We start from the raw sequence: 16,923 nt of genomic DNA on the forward strand, positions 1-16,923 counted from the left end.
TGTAAATAACTTTGTGGAAATACTTCATACTTCACAAGAATTTTTTATTTGTAACTTGTAAATTATTACAATTTTTTTAAATAGGCCACTTAAAGAAGAAAAATCAACAACAATTATGCTCACATCAATGTTTATTCTACAGTGCACTGAGATTACATACTCACTTTTAACATTGTTATTACATCAGTCTGGAAACTACAAGTGTATCAAATTTTTGTTTATTGTCGGTATAGATATACTAAATGCACTACAAAAATAATTATCTCTATCAAAGAACACATTTTTAACATTACATACTGATAAAATGACACAAATATTATTGTGTCACATTACGTAGCGAATTCCTTGAGTGAGGAACTCTAATAGCTTTGCTACCAGTGAAAGCTTTCTTTCTTTTTCTTTTTGCTTGCAAAAGGAAGCATTGTTCTTACTATCAAATGTCCTATTAGGAGCCAGAAAAATAACCTGAAAAATGACAATGCAGGTTCATCCACTATGAGCCAACACCAAGTGCAGTCTGGTTCAGTTTCTCAGTTAAGGAGTTCCCTGTACATATCTGGACCATTCAATTACAAAATTCAATGACAAGGTCACAGTATTAGCACTCTGAACAAGTATGACATCAAGTTTGCAAACAGTCAGCAGGATACAATGGTTCTTGTGTATTTGCACTATATTATGAAGGAAAGTTGTTTCATTCCAAATAACTGAATATCTCCAGTTAAGAGCATAATTATACGATATATTAAGTTTCATGGTTATTGGAAGAAAACTAAATAATCTTGAGAATTCGAAATGAGGCAGTGGAACAAATGGACAGCTTCAAATACTTGGGGTGTACTATAAGTACAGTAGAATCCCTTTTATCCGGCACCAAAGAGACCAGGCTAGTTCCAGATACGAGATTTTGCCGGATAATTGAATAAATACTGGTATATATATTATAAAGTTATTTCATGGTGCCAAATGTTGGAACTGCAGCTATGTGAAGCTTATTTCTCTATCTCTTACTCATAACTGAATAAGCATTAAAACTGTGTGGATTTTCCTTATTAAAACTCATCATCCAACACAAATAATAGACTAAATTTAGGTTCGAATATTTACTGAAAACGAAAGTTCGTGCGAACTTCCTAATGTGGCAACACTGACGGCCCAAGCATAATTAAATAAATATAAGAACTGTGTGGATTTTCTTTATTAAAACATACCACACAAAACAAACAATACACTAATTTTAGGTTCGAATATTCACTAAAAATGAAAGTTCGTGCGAACTTCCTAATGTGGCAAAACTGATGACCCTAACTGTTGCAATATGGCAGATTTAAACATTTTTTTTTTTGGTCCAGCCAAAAGTGCCGTTGTTTTGGTATTGCCAGTTATTTGGGTGCCATTTACCAGGGATTTTACAAGCTTTTGCTGCTACCAGGAACTCAAAAGAAGGATAGCAATGACAAAGGAAACTTTTAATAGAAAAAGAACATCTTCTGCATGCCTCTGGAAAAAGAATTAAGATACAAATGAAGTGCTTTGTGCGGAGTGTGACGTTGTATGAGGCAGAAACATGGATATTACGATGAAGTGAAGAGAGATGACTATAAGCATTTGAAATGTGGATATGGAGAAGGATGAAACGTGTGAAATGGACAAACAAAATAAGAAATGAAGTTGTTCTAGAAAGAGTGGATGAAGAAAGATAATGCTGAAACTTATCAGAAAGAGAGAAAGAAGTTGGCTGGATCATTGACTAAGAAGTAACTGCCTACTGAAGGATGCACTGGAAGGAATGGTGGCCAGAAAAAGTTTTGGCAGAAGAACATTAAGATACATCGATTGTACAAGGAGACTAAGAGGTAGGTGGAAAATAGGAAAGATTGGAGAATGCTGGGTTTGCAGTGAAAGGTTTGCCCGTGAGCAGAACACAATACATGGATAGTAAGTTTAATATATTGGCACCTTATGGACTTCGAATCTAGTCAGCTGAGGTAATTCCTAAATATTAACACAATAAAGAAATTGGAAATTTAATCAGTGATATGTAAGTGTTAAAAGTGTATATGGAAAAATGAAGAAAAACAATTTTTTTTTTCACTCTACTGGAAGGTGAACTCACAAACTATGGAACGGAAAGCAGGCATGGAACTCCTCGTAAGGTTGGCTACAATGTAGACTGACCACTTTCAATAAACAAACATCACAGCAATGGCTTGTAGTGCAGTTTGTTTACACACGTGAACTGTGTGTTAGAACTGCATTTTTAAAGACCATGAATCATCCCATACTTTTCGCCGCAAAGTCTACAATATAGTACAGTGAAATCTCTCATTTACGGACACCGAAGGGACGTAACAACCTGTCCGCATCTGGGAGGTGTCCTTTATTGGGAGGGAGGCTCTCCAATCTAACAGTAAATTTATAATATGCATTATGTATCCCTTCACAGTTTAAATGAAATGTATTACTGTACTTTAATTCTGTACTACAGTAAATTTTTTGCAACTTTGAACTACAGTAGATAAGACCGAAAAAGGAAAATACAATACTGTGCCATGCAATTTTATTCTAGGTTTACAGTTATGCAGTACTGTAATTTACAGTTTTCAAGTTAACCTTTACGTTCAGGTGCCATGTCTCTCGAAACAGTACAACTGATTGAAGTGAAGAGAATAATCCTACTAATCCTATCATGTGTCGAATACAATTTCACGATCGCGGAAACCTTGGACCCATCAGACAGGCTAAATTTTATGATTTTGTTTATCCACCCGCTTCCAGCTAACAAGGGGTAGCTGGCTGGGTTAGTGGTAGCCTACGAAATCCTTATCGTCTTCTTTCATGTTAAATAATTTCTGTACAGTTCTCAAAATTAAATTTTCCATTTTTATAACACATTAGGTCCTGAAATCCAAGTTCTGTCCCCAGTCAGTAGGTAAAGCAAGCTTTAGGACTGTGAAACAGCTGTTTGTGTCCGAGTCTGAGTGTGTCCGTAAGCGAGAGTTAAATTTATCATTATTTCTATATTATTTCAGTTGGGACATAAAAATCTGTCCGTATATGAGGAGTGTCCATATCTTGGGGGTGTCTGTAAGGAGAGGTTTCACTGTATCAAAATTGGCACTAAAATATTCCAGGGAAACATGGGTACTCAGAGTTTCAAATAAATCTAGATTATAAGCGACACAGATGAGATTTTTACAATTCTTGCTTGGTGTGACAAGATGAGACGGGCTTAAAAATGTTGATATATGAGACGAATTGGGAGAAGATAACATAGTTGGTAATATTCAAATATGTAAGACATGATGAAGAGATCATGAGCTCAGAATGATTCAAGGTATCCTTGCAAGCACTGCTTTACAAGTCATCTGGACATAGGACCAATTTAGGCTCGGAACATGTTTTAAATGCTTGAATTGGGAGATGATATAAAACAGAATACATTTTGTTTACAATAACAACAAAACTTGAGTTCCATTCCTTTCATTTTGCAGCTATTCACAGGTCAAGGCTCATCTGTACAATCTACATGGGAGTTTAAATAAAATTAACATGAAGCCAATACATACGAGTATATATTTTCAAGTCTCTATCTTTCATAATGTTATGTACCTTAGTATCAAGGTTTAAGGCATCATCTGGATTCACGTTACAGAAAGAGCGCTATTTGAAGTTCTCATGGGAAAGGAATCTTCTCATGAAATTTCGGCCAGTGTAAGAGACCAGTGCCCACCCAGCACAGATGAATTTTGGGAGCTACAGTAGGCATGGGGGAAACCTTCGTGCCGACCACACATTACCCCATTCCGGTTGGATGATCGTTCAACTCTGCTGAAGGATACAGATGTAATTCCAGCAGTAGGCTGGTCAGCTTTGGCCCTTTATGGGCTGTCATGCCACGGAATCCTTCATAAAATGGTACAAATAGTACACAAAACTCACAGTGTTCCACACAGATCTTTAGTTAGCCATAAAACGAGTGGTTTAACATTCAAATAAGCTTCTATTTTGTATACTTACAGAACAAACACTTGATGTATATTATCAAAAGTGCCTAGTTTACTTACGCATGGTTATACATAAAAAAATCCGTAAATTTAAAATAGTCTTTGTGCAAAATAGTAAAAAAATATTTATAACAGTATACTAACTTGTTTAACAGTTTTATATATGTATTATTTTAAAAACATTCTTCAAATTTCATATTTGCTTTCAGCATGGTCGAATTTTTTGTTGATTGAAAAAATATAACAGCAGTAAAAAAAATCTATTTTTAAAATAAGAACATGAATTTCTAATTTACATCTAAAAATACGACTATGGTTTCGTTACTGAATACTACCGCTGTGTACCATTTTGGTTACATATTTGTTCACTGAAATATGAAGACTACAATTGTTAATATTACACTGCTACATCAACTACTTTTATCTTGTACTAAAATTCAACACACGTTATTCAGTAAGTGCATACACAGACATGCAGACATAACACTCATGGTTGAGATTCAGGAAAACTGAAAGATATGAAAGATAATGACCAGATAAATAATTTAAATTAAATATTAAAGTATTATCATTTTTATACAGAAAGAAAAAAAGGAATATATTAATGAATATTAGGTGCATTGATGTCTATGTCAAAGACAAAGAAGGAAAATCGCGGAGGGAAAAAAAATACTCGATAATCTGTAACAAATAATCCAACCAGCTCCCGAAAAATCATGTAAAATGTTTATCTACAATGTACTTTGGATGAATACTACGGATGGCCATAAAGTCTTTCTTTTTTCTTTCGTTCCTTCCTGAATTCTTTTCTTTCATATTTCCTTTTTATCTTATCTCATTTTCTTTAACCCCTTCCATGTTCTTCCTCTTTCTCCTTTTCCTTTTCTCTTCTTGTTCATATCTCTTTCCTTTGCTCTTTTCTTCATCTTCTCTTCCTTCTACTCATCAGACTTTATGGCCATTTCATAGCATCAATAGTGAACTTTGAATTTCTGTCTCTGTTCAGAGGTTATAAGTAAATACACAGTGTTTCAAAAGTAATGGTTAAAAATTTAGGGATGAGAAGTAAAAACGAAGAAAAACAAATAAGTTCCAGTAAACATGGCTCCATAAATTAACCATTTACGAGATAGAGCCTTTTTTTGCTGGTTGGGGCCACCAGTGAACCAAACACCTGGATACGGTAAAATGGCAACATTTATACCTCGTATGCATGCCACACTCTCCCTACCCAATTTCCTTCTAACAGTAAGTGTGAGACAATATGTAAACAGATGTTATGATAAACGGTAGGTAGGCAGAGGAGACCCTGGACCTAGATCACTGAATTTGAATCCTTTGAATTTTTGTGTATGGGGTTTACACAACAGGCATCACCACACCTGAAGAATTGAGGAGAAGACTAGGCAGATGCATTCAAGTGCATGGTCAGCATTTTGAACACCTGCTGTAAAATTATTCAGTTAACATGTTCATACTGTGCTGTACCTTGTTTATCCACAAACGTTACTGTTGTTCAAAGAAGTTTTTTTGTATATGTTTAATCACATTTCTGTGGTTCTGAAGCCAAAATGATAAATTTTACTATCCCATGATTGATAAATAAAATAAAATTGTCAATGCTTTTGTTGGAATTACAGTGTGATTTATATAGAACTGACACATTTCTTTCTTTCTTTCTTTATTTCAAAACGAATGATGCTAGCCACAATTTGTTATATCTCAAATGTAGAGTATCTTTGGGAGATTACTAACCTCTATAGCAAATGTTGAAAATTCGTTATTTATTCGGCTGGAAATTCACTTAATTATCAGTTTTTAACGTTATATTAAGTAGGAGTTTTGATTCCCTGTCACGAGATGTGCAGATGTTTATTCTTTATTCTGTATTGTCATTAAAATTATTATTATTTTAGAGATCAAGTTGTTTCCAATTTGTTTACCAGTCCCAGTATTGTGTTTCTTCGGGGGGGGGGGGGGATTACAAACACCAAATTCTCTCTGGTATGCCCTTTGAGTAGCTGTAATTGAATTCGTAATCCAGTATTGCTTCACAAGAAAGAGCCGTTGATTTAATGTGTACTGCATTTTCAGTGACTAAAACAAAATGTCGAAAACAGTTGCCAACAATAAGGAATAAACATATGCGCATCTCGTGACAGGGAATCAAAACTCCTGCTTAATTTGACGTTAAAAACTGGTCATTAAGTGAATTTCCAGCCGAATAAATAAAGAATTTTCAACATTTGCTATAGAGGTTAGTAATCTCCCAAAGATACTCTACATTTGAGGTATAACAAATTGTGGCTAGCGTCATTCATTTTGAAATAAATAAAGAAAGAAATGTGTTAATTCCATATAAATCACTCTGTATCTCGTAAATGGTTAATTTGCGAACCCATGTTTACTGGAACTTTTTTGCTTCTCTTCGTTTTTACTTTTCATCCCTAAATTTTTATCATCACTTCTGAAACACTCTGTATATGTGATTACATATATTGTCCTGCAGATTCGTTGAAGCTGTATTAATATTACTGAAGAACAGATTAAATTATATCCACATAACAGAATATTATTCTTCACATACATACATAATGCATTAAAAGCGTTCTTTTATTTAATGTTATACTTATCTACTCAATTGTTCACACTGGCGCTTTCGTGGTCTACGCAAATTTGTTATAATTGACCACTGAATGACTAAGTTTCATTAATACGATTATTTGTATTATTCAATTTATTGCTTTGAGCATTGAAATGGTTTTTTAGGGCTACCGAATAGGTGTTTTACAAGTCTCAAAGAACGTGTAATATTTCAATTTTAAAGTTCTTCTAGGTTAAATAACTTCACATGTGTTCCTGTATTTCACTTACTGATTCTACTATTGCTGTATTCTGCCTCGTTCTCATTACAATAAATTCTCTAATTTTTTTTAATCTCAATTAGTTCTAGAAGTCTTGACAGTTGAAACTAGAATAAATCAGATCTTTTGTTTCTTCTCATATAAAAGTCTGTATAATAAAACAGCTTTTCTGAGAACTTATAGCAAGTTAAAAGTCATGGGTTTGTTACACAGAATGATTCATAACGAAGTACGTAACTTGAGGTGATAAAGTTACTGTGGTACTAGTAATAATCCCTACAAATATATGCATAGGTCTTATTACAGTGTTACCATTGTTCATACAGTGATAGAAATATTGAATCATTCAGATTTACAAATTAAAGTACAGTACACAGTACAAAATAAGATTACAACATTTTAAAGACTAAGCTATCATAATCACTAGTCTTAAGTTAGCAGATGCAGACTTATTGGCGGTTTCAAAAGTTGCAAGCAAGAACTGACGTGGAATTAATGTTCATGAGTGAACTGCACACTAGCAGATCAGATGAATATCTGAATTTGAGTCTTGCAAAACGCCTGATGCCAGCTAGTGAGTTACAGACAAGTTCGTCAAGGATTATTAATTATGCCAGATCATATACCATACAGTATTTTTACTACGAAGATGACAATTAACAACCTAGCCATTGCAGAGTACACAAAAATGAGAGATAACTGAAAGTAATGTTCGCATCGTAGTCATATACCTGAACAAAGGAGATCATATCTATTTCAATCGTGTTTAGTCACTAAGTTACAGTGTCTGTATGAATTACCTTGCAAATGTTACATTGCTGTTTCCATGCCTCGTGCAAAGGTCATGCTGGCATCATAGTTATATACCCAATCGAACGAAACCAAAGTCACAAAGTTATAGTGTCGGAATAGATTATCCTGCAAATGTTACATCGCCGTTTCCATCCCGGTACCCCAGGTATCAGTCTGATTTTAAAGACGTAATAATGAGATCTTTTGTTTGGCACCAAAATAAGCGCATTATCACACTGGAGTCGCGACATATAATACTACCTGGAAATTTTTCGCCAATACCCAAAATGGCCGCCAATTGCTGCTGGCCTCCACCCATGCGTGGCGCAAAGATGCTAGCATCATAGTTGTATACCTGATCAAACGAGACCAAATTTATTGCAATCATGTTATTAGTCACGAAGTGATAATGTCGGAATGGATCACCTTCCAAGCATTACATCACCATTTCTATCCTGTTGGTCTGATTTTAAAGATAATATATTCATGTAAAAAAAAATGTGTGAACGCAGCATTTTTTTTAAGATCCCCCGCATACTCAGCATTACAGAATTCGGACAACTTCATGAATGAAACTTCGCAAACTCACAAGACTGTATGCACCTACAGAAACCTTAAAAAATAACTAGTAATGGTTGGACCATTGCTTGTTTATCACTCGCGAAATGAAGCATGGTTCCCTGGAATGCAGTTCTCAGCCATTGAAAATAGGACCATGATTACAGAAACTGTTCTTACCACACTAACCTGAGGCATCACCTCAAGTTACGCATGTTAGTAATGAATCATTCTGTATATAACACAAAATAAAATATAATATTCAATATAAATTAAAGCTAATAAAGTTTACAAATACTGCAACTTTTGTGAAAAGCTTAAAATTTCAACAATTGGCTCAATGTATTAATCTCAATAGAAATGAGAAAATCTTCCCAATCTTTGTAATGAATTATTACACAATTTATTACAAAAATATTTTTTCCACTTATTGCATAACATATAATATAAAACGTAATAAATAGTTGCCATTCCAAGAGGAAACACAATAACAAACTAAACAACACACATATCTATTTGTTCTTGTAATTAAAATGTCAGTTATTATTACAGGATATCTGACAAGTCCCGCATCATACGCTATATCATAAAATATGTTCAATATGGCATCTTACGATTTAGAAACACGTCTGTAGGCAGAACTGTTTATTATTTACAATGCGTTGTAGTATGTAGGCGGTGAATTCACGACACCTTTCCTCGATCCGCGATATTGTAAGTCATGAATCTTCACCACAGTCTAGTATATACAGTCACGAAGCTTGAGTTTATGAGGGTACTAGAAACAATAGACTGTGCAGTACTATTTCACATTGTCTGTAATGAGGCGATAGTAGCGATCCTAGTGATTAGCAACTATCTATGGATGCATATTTACTACGTATTGAGCTTCGTGACTGTATATACTAGACTGTGTCTTCACTTCATATATATTTTTCTTAAAGATAATTCCGAAAGCAAAGTCTAGTGGATTTAGTCAGGTGACTTGAAAGCTCACTCTCTGGGCCCTCTGCAGCCTAACCAATCGGGGAAGTTGTCATCAAGCCAATGTCGCACAGACATAGCATAGTGTGGCAGAGCACAATCCTGATGAACCATTCTAGTCTTCTGTCGAACAGATCGAATTCCGGCACCATCTCATGCCATATATAAGTTCCAGCTCTGGCATGTTTTGAAATTGAAGAGGATCATATTTAACATATTTCATGATTTAGCCTATGATGCGGGACTTATCGGACACCCTGTAGATTAAATGACAGCACCAGTATTTGCAGCTATCTAAAAGACAATCCAAAATATTAACTTCAGTTTTCTTCGCTAAGTTATTCACAAAATATGTTGAGCTGTTTCGTATCACATATAATACAATAATAATAACAACAATACAGTAATTAAGACGACGATCACATAGACAATTTCGGAAATAACTAGCAAGTACATAATCAGAATAATTTTTTCAACCAGTTACATTATCGTGACAATATACTTTAGCCCTTACTGAAATAACAGAATTACAAATGTAAGTATGTTTTATTAATTAAAACACAAAGTAACGATAATATAATTATATGAAATGCTATGCTACTGAGCAACACTATATTAATTGACGGCATAGTTATTTATTTCTTTTTTTCGTACAAATTGAATTATACGACATGCATTATGCACAAATGGACAGTAGTATAGGCCAATATGAAAAATGTAACTAAATAAGCTTACAGAATCTGAGGGATTTTAGAGAACACAAAAACTGACAAATTTTCGTTATATGTGTATAGTAGATCTATGATACGTCATTTTTCGACTAACAACAATACTTCATGAAGTTACATTGATCACAAAGTAACGATGTTGTATAATCTAAGAAACAATTTTATTGATGGTGCACAAATGTTTTCAAAGTCCCAGAAAGAGGCACTGCGCATGATCAGAGAACAAGCGACCAGGTTCACAAGCGAACCACTAGCTGAGGTAATAACATTCGTTCTATTTCACTATATGTCGTCGCTAAGTAGCTAGAACATGTTCCAGGAAAAAGAACTTAATGAAACAAAACAAGAGAGAGAAGGAAAAAAAAAAAGAAAAGAAAGAGAAAAATACAATTCCAAGGAATGCATGACAGCAGGATCGAACATGCGACCGACTGCATGGGAAGCAGGAGCTCTTTCCACTAAATTAAAACCGTCCATGATAGAAATGGTCAGTATGAAGCGATGCAATACTCCAGGACTTACTTAAATTATGAAATTGGACATTAACTTGATTTAGTTTAAATTAATGAGATGTGTTTCGTATTAGTTGTGGAAATAAACCACCTTGTTATGCCCTCTGATTTATAAATGAAGTAATGCGGTTTGAAAATTGTTAATTCATTTGCTAAATGTGACCTACTTTTATTAATATAGCCTATTATGTTTAATCATTACAGTGTTAACCAGGGATACAAGCTATAGTAACTCATTCTGTAGCAACAATTTTTTAATTGAAAGCAGACAGGTAACAGGTATAAAAATTAACGACATTATCGAGACTTGAACAGGGGTTCTCCAACATCGCAAGTCAGCATGAATTCAAAGGAAACAGCACATATACAAATTTACTGGTGTGAATCGCTCTTCAATACTTAGACTTCTTCACCACAAAGAGTTGTTCCACAAATTTTATTGTTTCCAAACCTGTACATTAGCTGAAACAAAATTCTCGTAAGATTTTGAATTGCATGCACTGTCTTTTACTTTTCATAATCTTGTTCGTGTATCACTAAAGTTATTTATTTATTTATTTATTTTTTTGTCTTTTATAGAGGAGGGTCCCAAAGGCTTACACTGCAGTTTGAGACTTATTGTACTTACCATTCCTGTTCTGTGAATGATACTTGTAGCTGAACAGCCACACTCCTGTGAAAGTATAGCAAGAAACACTTAACCCAAGCTAAGGTATGTGAATTAATGAGGACGAAATGAGTCCAAGGTCCAATGCCGAAAGTTACCCAGCAATTCTGCTGAAAATGATTGAGGGAAAACCCTGGAAGAAACCCCAACCAGGTAACTTGTTCCAACCAGGATTTGAACCTGCTGCTCGTTTCACGATCAGATGTGCTAACAGTTACTCTACAGTGGTGGACACTAAAGCTGTTAGCCGCCATTTATATTTACATCAATGCACTTTTTTTTTTTTGCACCAATATTGGTTGGTGGTCGCCATTTCCAACAGGTTTTGTAATACATCAGCAGAATTATGAAATGTAAGATATTCTGTTCTGCTCATAATAGTACGAGAATTTAATTTCAGGTAATACACAATATTTGTTATTCTAATCAGTGTATACATAAATGGGAAATTAGACCTGGGCTAAACACGTACAGAGTTAGTGGTGTAGCTAGGAAATTTAAAGGGGATGGACAAATTTTGGAAACACCACTTTGCCCCTAAGTTACATGTAACGTAATTAAAAGACAATAATTATTATTGTTTAATAATATGACATTTAAAATATATTTAAACTCACCAAAAGTTGTTACAAAGAAAAATTCATTCTCTGTCACTGCAGAGCGAATCAACAGATGCCGACCCTAAAGAAATTCATTAATAATTCTAGATATTGTTTTGAAAATGGTAACTTAATAAATTATTTGAAAGACATCAGTCAATTTAAAACAACTGTCAGCAGAAATATAAAGTCTTTGTTATTATAAATATTAGTCATTGTCAGTAGAAATAGCCAAACGATATTTTTCTTTCATATCACACTCACAATGCCAATGGTGGATTTTTTCATGCTTTAAATCTCATTTAAATTTGAAAATATTTATTGAAAAATAGACGGGGGGGCTACAGTCAAGTGAGCTCCCATCAATGCTGCACAGAGGGAATGTACTTCCTTCCATTGGCCACTACAGAAGAGATGATATCATCATGGTCTACTGTGCATATGGTACCAATATTTGACTCATGTGTTACCTTCCCAGCTGTAACTTCATAAATTGTTACTTTCGACCAGAAGATAACATTTCAAACTATATAAGATCATGAAAATTTGTCCAGTTGTCTCTTCCCTACAACTTCTGACTGTAAATGTGCTTTGGTTACACCCTGTGTTGCGAATCTAACTAAAATATCGTGACTATATAGAGTGAACCGTAATTTAAAGGGGTTATTCTTTGAGATATTTCAAACGAAAAAGTTTAATACAATTTTGCTTGTTTTTGCTTCCTTTCCGAGAAAAAACTGGTTTATATGACGCCATTGATTTCATTTCCACTAGTTTAAGAGAGTAGTGTATTATGATAATAAATTATTGAACGAATTTAAGTTTTGTCCTTCGCATGTGTAGAAATTTGATCTGAACAATTGTGACATTTTAAAATTCATTTGCAAAACGAAAAGTTACATTTGTTCAGATCAAATTTCACCACATTTAAAGGACAAGACTAAAATTCTTTCAATCATTTATTATCATAATAGACTGCTCTCTTAAATTGACCGAGCATAGTGGGAATTAAATCAATGGCTTTCCCAAAACACGTAATGAAATATTTCATATAAAACAATTTTTTTCTCGAAAAAGAAGCAAAAACGAGCAAAATTGTATTAAACTTTTTCGTTTGAAATATTTCAAATAATAACCCCCCGAAATTAATGATATTACTTACGGTTCATCTGTATAGTGCACCGTGTTTCAAGCTCATCAACATTTGGGAGGAACTTTCTTATATTTGTTTTAAGACAGTATTTTATATGTAATTTGAACTGCTTTTATACCCTAATACTGAAATGAAATAACTGTCATTTCATTTATGCTAATGATATGAAACCAAACTATTTCACTTACATTTATGCTTATGGACCCAAAGTAGTTCACATATGTGATAATGGACTCAATCTAGTTTACTTGTTTACTTATGCTTGTAGTCATGGACCAAACTAAATTAGTTCACTTACTTGTGATCATAGGCCCAAACTAGTTCATTTATGTTAGTGATGATGACCCTTTTCTAGTCCACTACGACATTACAAAGCTTTGTAAGAAATTATTAGGAAACATTACTTTTGATACCCATAAAAGGTAATGCATTTTATAAAAATAGAATAAAAAATTACAGTAGAACCCCGATTATCCATCACCCTATTAACCAATTGCTGGATTATCCAACTATCTTTCTCTTGCTACTTTTTTTTTTGCTACAGACACATATATAGTCTATCTTCTTCATATATATGAAGTACTACTATATGTATGTATGTATGTATGTATGTATGTATGTATGTATGTATGTATGTATGTATGTATGTATGTATATATGTATGTATCTAATGCCTACTCACTTCACTTTATGTGATTCGGATTCCGCATATTTCGGATAGATGGCAGCACTGTGACCCATTTTTCTAGTTGTACACCACTTCAGCGAGTCACACTGTACATGATGTGTACTAGGGTGAGCGTATGTGTAAGTGTTCGTGTCAGTGTAGTGTCTGGAATGAGTGATGATGATGAAGGGAGAAGGGGAAATCCGATGCCAGCACATAGCCTACTCCTGTCAAATAGCACCAAGGGGGCTGCCAGGCTTAACGTCCCCGTCTGACGGACGAATCACTATCGACAGTGACATATGCCTTCGAGATTTGGGATTTAACCCAGGCATATTGGTGCACAATTTAGTGATTAGAAGTTGCGCACTGCCATCTCTCCTAGTCCAGAGGTAGAAACTTTACAAGAAAATTTCTCACCCCGTCGGGAATCGAACCTGGGCCGGCTGGCCTGGAGGCAGACATGCTACCGCAGAGCTAACTCGGCGGACGTACTACTATATGTTATATTAGTACCAGTACGTATTTTTTCTAGAGAGTGTTATTGCAAACCTTGACACTTACACAGTATGATCTGCTGTTCGAGTTGCCGTACTGTACAACTTCTATATAAAATATATTCCATGAGCGTCATAAGAAAACGTGTTGTGCTAAGTACCGACAAAAACGCAAATAATTGAGTGGTTTGGGAAAAGAGAAACTGTGGCTCATCTCACATCAGAGTACTAGATTGATGTTATAACTGTGCGCGATTTAATAAAAATCAACAATAAAGTCTATAAAGTATGTAAATCTACAACACGAGACCTGTATTATTCCTATCTTTTTGTTGACAGCCATTACAAGGAATAATTTCCTTGCCCCTTAAAAACCTGTTGCTGACGACCAGACTTGAATGAATGAACTTCTGATTCACTACCTAGCATGTTAAACACAAGAGCATGAAGGAAATTAAGAAATACAAGTATTATTCACTTGATTTAGAAAATATTTTATGATACGGATTATCTGATTTTTTCGATTAACCGTTCAGTTCACCCCCTTCATTATCACGGATAATAGAGGTTCCACTGTACTTTCTTGCTTTGGAAAACTTTAACATCTGATAGTGTTGTAAATCACATCCTATATAATAATGTATACCCATTTTAATTTAATTTTATTTACATTATTAAAATGATCATAAATTAAGAGAGAGAAACTAATTCACGAATATTCAGAACCTCCCAGATGGATTTTATATTATGCTATAATACATGTAAATAATGTCATGCAAACAAAAACATTTCCACAGAGAAAAAACAGCCAAGCAACCGATTTACACCTTAAGGGCTAAAGAATATATTAAATACTGATATACTATCGCACTCTTTTATTCTATGGAAGTGCTGACTTCTTATAAGAGTGCTTGCTTCTATTCAAATAAATAAATAAATCGTTATACGAAAAAAAGACTGTCTAATGGAATGACAGACTTAACATTTACGTTACTGATGAACAGACAGAACAATATAATTTGTACTATATAAAACAGCAATAAAATTGTCATGAATTGATCATCTAAATCCCGACATATAATTTTTTCGTCCTAGACAAAGGTAACTTTCTGACTAATACGCAACAACTATAAATACATATTAACTGGAGTGGGGACTTTGCTTATCATTCAGTGAACAGACATTATCTTGAGAACTAATTAAAATTCCTTCATTTTATAGTGAAGTACTGTAACATGTTCATCTATGAATTCACAAATATCTTCACAATTATTGTGCAAAAAAAAAAAAAGTTTTAATTACATAAATACAGTTATATAAACTGACAATTATTTACTTTAAAATTTAACTAAGAAAAGAGTTATAAAAATAGATTATTTTACTAGAAGCAGAGAAAATAATTTCTGCATTGGCACAATAATTTTTCTCCTCAACAAAAAAATAGAATTCATTGCCTCTGTTCTGTATTAAATGGCAAGCAAAGCAACAAAATAGTTAAGTGTGAAGAGTGCAGTTCATAATACTACTGGTATCTTTAATTGGTACTCCTGGACTACCTGCAGACTTTATGCTACGTATATACGTAATTTAGTCACTCTTTTCTGCATTCAAACAAAGTAAGAAGTATATTCATGTGGCATAACTCCACGCCTGGGATAGAACGTGTGGTTAACTGAGTAGCTCAGAAGGTTTGTTATACTCGATGTGTAGATATCAGCAAATCGGAAAAGTCGCCGAGAGAAATATGTAGGATTGTGATAGGTTCTGAAGACACTTCCAAACTGTTCATTGAATAAGCACTTGGTTTTTTGTCTGAAAGAAAGAAACAATATATTATTAGCACATATAATAGGCCTACTTTTCCTTTATTTGGATGTACACCTAATGTTGTTTTCCACAGCTTGTCTGGAAATGAAATAGCTGGTTTGCAAAGAGGTGACTTCATTCGCTATCTAGGAGTCAATTTTTATGACGAGATTAATTTTGATCCTCTTTCAACATTGTCTAAACTAAGAACAAATGTAGAATTGCTTATTTCTTCACCACACTTACAAGCGGATCAAAAATACAACATCATTAACACCTCAATCTGTCCTAGTCTAATATATCCATTTCAGACAGTGCCTCCAAAAAAAATTTCCAATAAATTCATGCAGTGGATGCAGATATTATGATAAGGGGTGTGCTGAAAGAAATACTGCAACTGCCTAATGACCTTCCTACAGATATGATGTATACAGACACAAAATTCAAGGGATTAGGTTTATTCTGTTCAGCATGGGAATTATACTTACAAAATATAAACACATGTAAGATATTGCTTAAATCCAATAATTCCTTCCTACATGCTACAAGGAAATTATCCCAAGAAATTGCATCCAGTCTCACAGCACTCAATATCACCGAATCAGCAAATATTTTGGACAAGTACGGCACTGTAGATACGCGAAAGGTACGGCAAGTATTAAGAGAAAAAGCGTTTCATAACTGGAGCCAGAAAAAACATAAAGGCAAAGGCGTGCTATTATACCAACAATATACCCCGGCCAATAAGTGGATCCGGAATCACAAGGGTCTTTCCTGTAGTGAGGGGAGGGAAGCAATCAAGATGAATGTGAACGTGTCAGCTGTGCGTAGTGTACCTGGCAGGTCTTCGGGCAGTAACCTCTGTCGACGTTGCGACAGGGAGGTTGAAACCCTTGCCCATGTCCTGGGGGCCTGTCCACATGGTGAACTTCTACGAAGTATGTGGCATCATACAGTAAGATCTATAATAGCAACTGCCTTAAGGAACAAAGGTTATTCAGTATATGAAGAAGTACACGGCATATCCAGTGAGGGCAATAATTGAAGAATTGACATCATTGCATTTAAACCTCCCTCTCTTGAAGGTTA

The 16,923-nt window shown here is 34.4% G+C and overlaps 1 protein-coding gene across 4 annotated transcripts in view; it reads right to left on the reverse strand.

Moving 5' to 3' along the window:
* Positions 1-30: 30 nt before the first annotated feature.
* Nt5c (5' nucleotidase C) overlaps positions 31-16,923 on the reverse strand; it is a 51,051-nt gene continuing 34,158 nt past the window's right edge. For all 4 annotated transcript variants that reach the window (XM_069822253.1, XM_069822252.1, XM_069822251.1 and 1 more), the window contains one exon: positions 31-15,840. In XM_069822253.1, the coding sequence (XP_069678354.1) occupies positions 15,636-15,840 (205 nt within the window). In that variant the 3' untranslated portion in view covers positions 31-15,635. The remainder of the gene's footprint in view (positions 15,841-16,923) is intronic.

The sequence above is a fragment of the Periplaneta americana genome, chromosome 3, assembly GCF_040183065.1.
Source record: "Periplaneta americana isolate PAMFEO1 chromosome 3, P.americana_PAMFEO1_priV1, whole genome shotgun sequence".
NCBI classification, from domain to species: Eukaryota; Metazoa; Arthropoda; class Insecta; order Blattodea; family Blattidae; genus Periplaneta; species Periplaneta americana.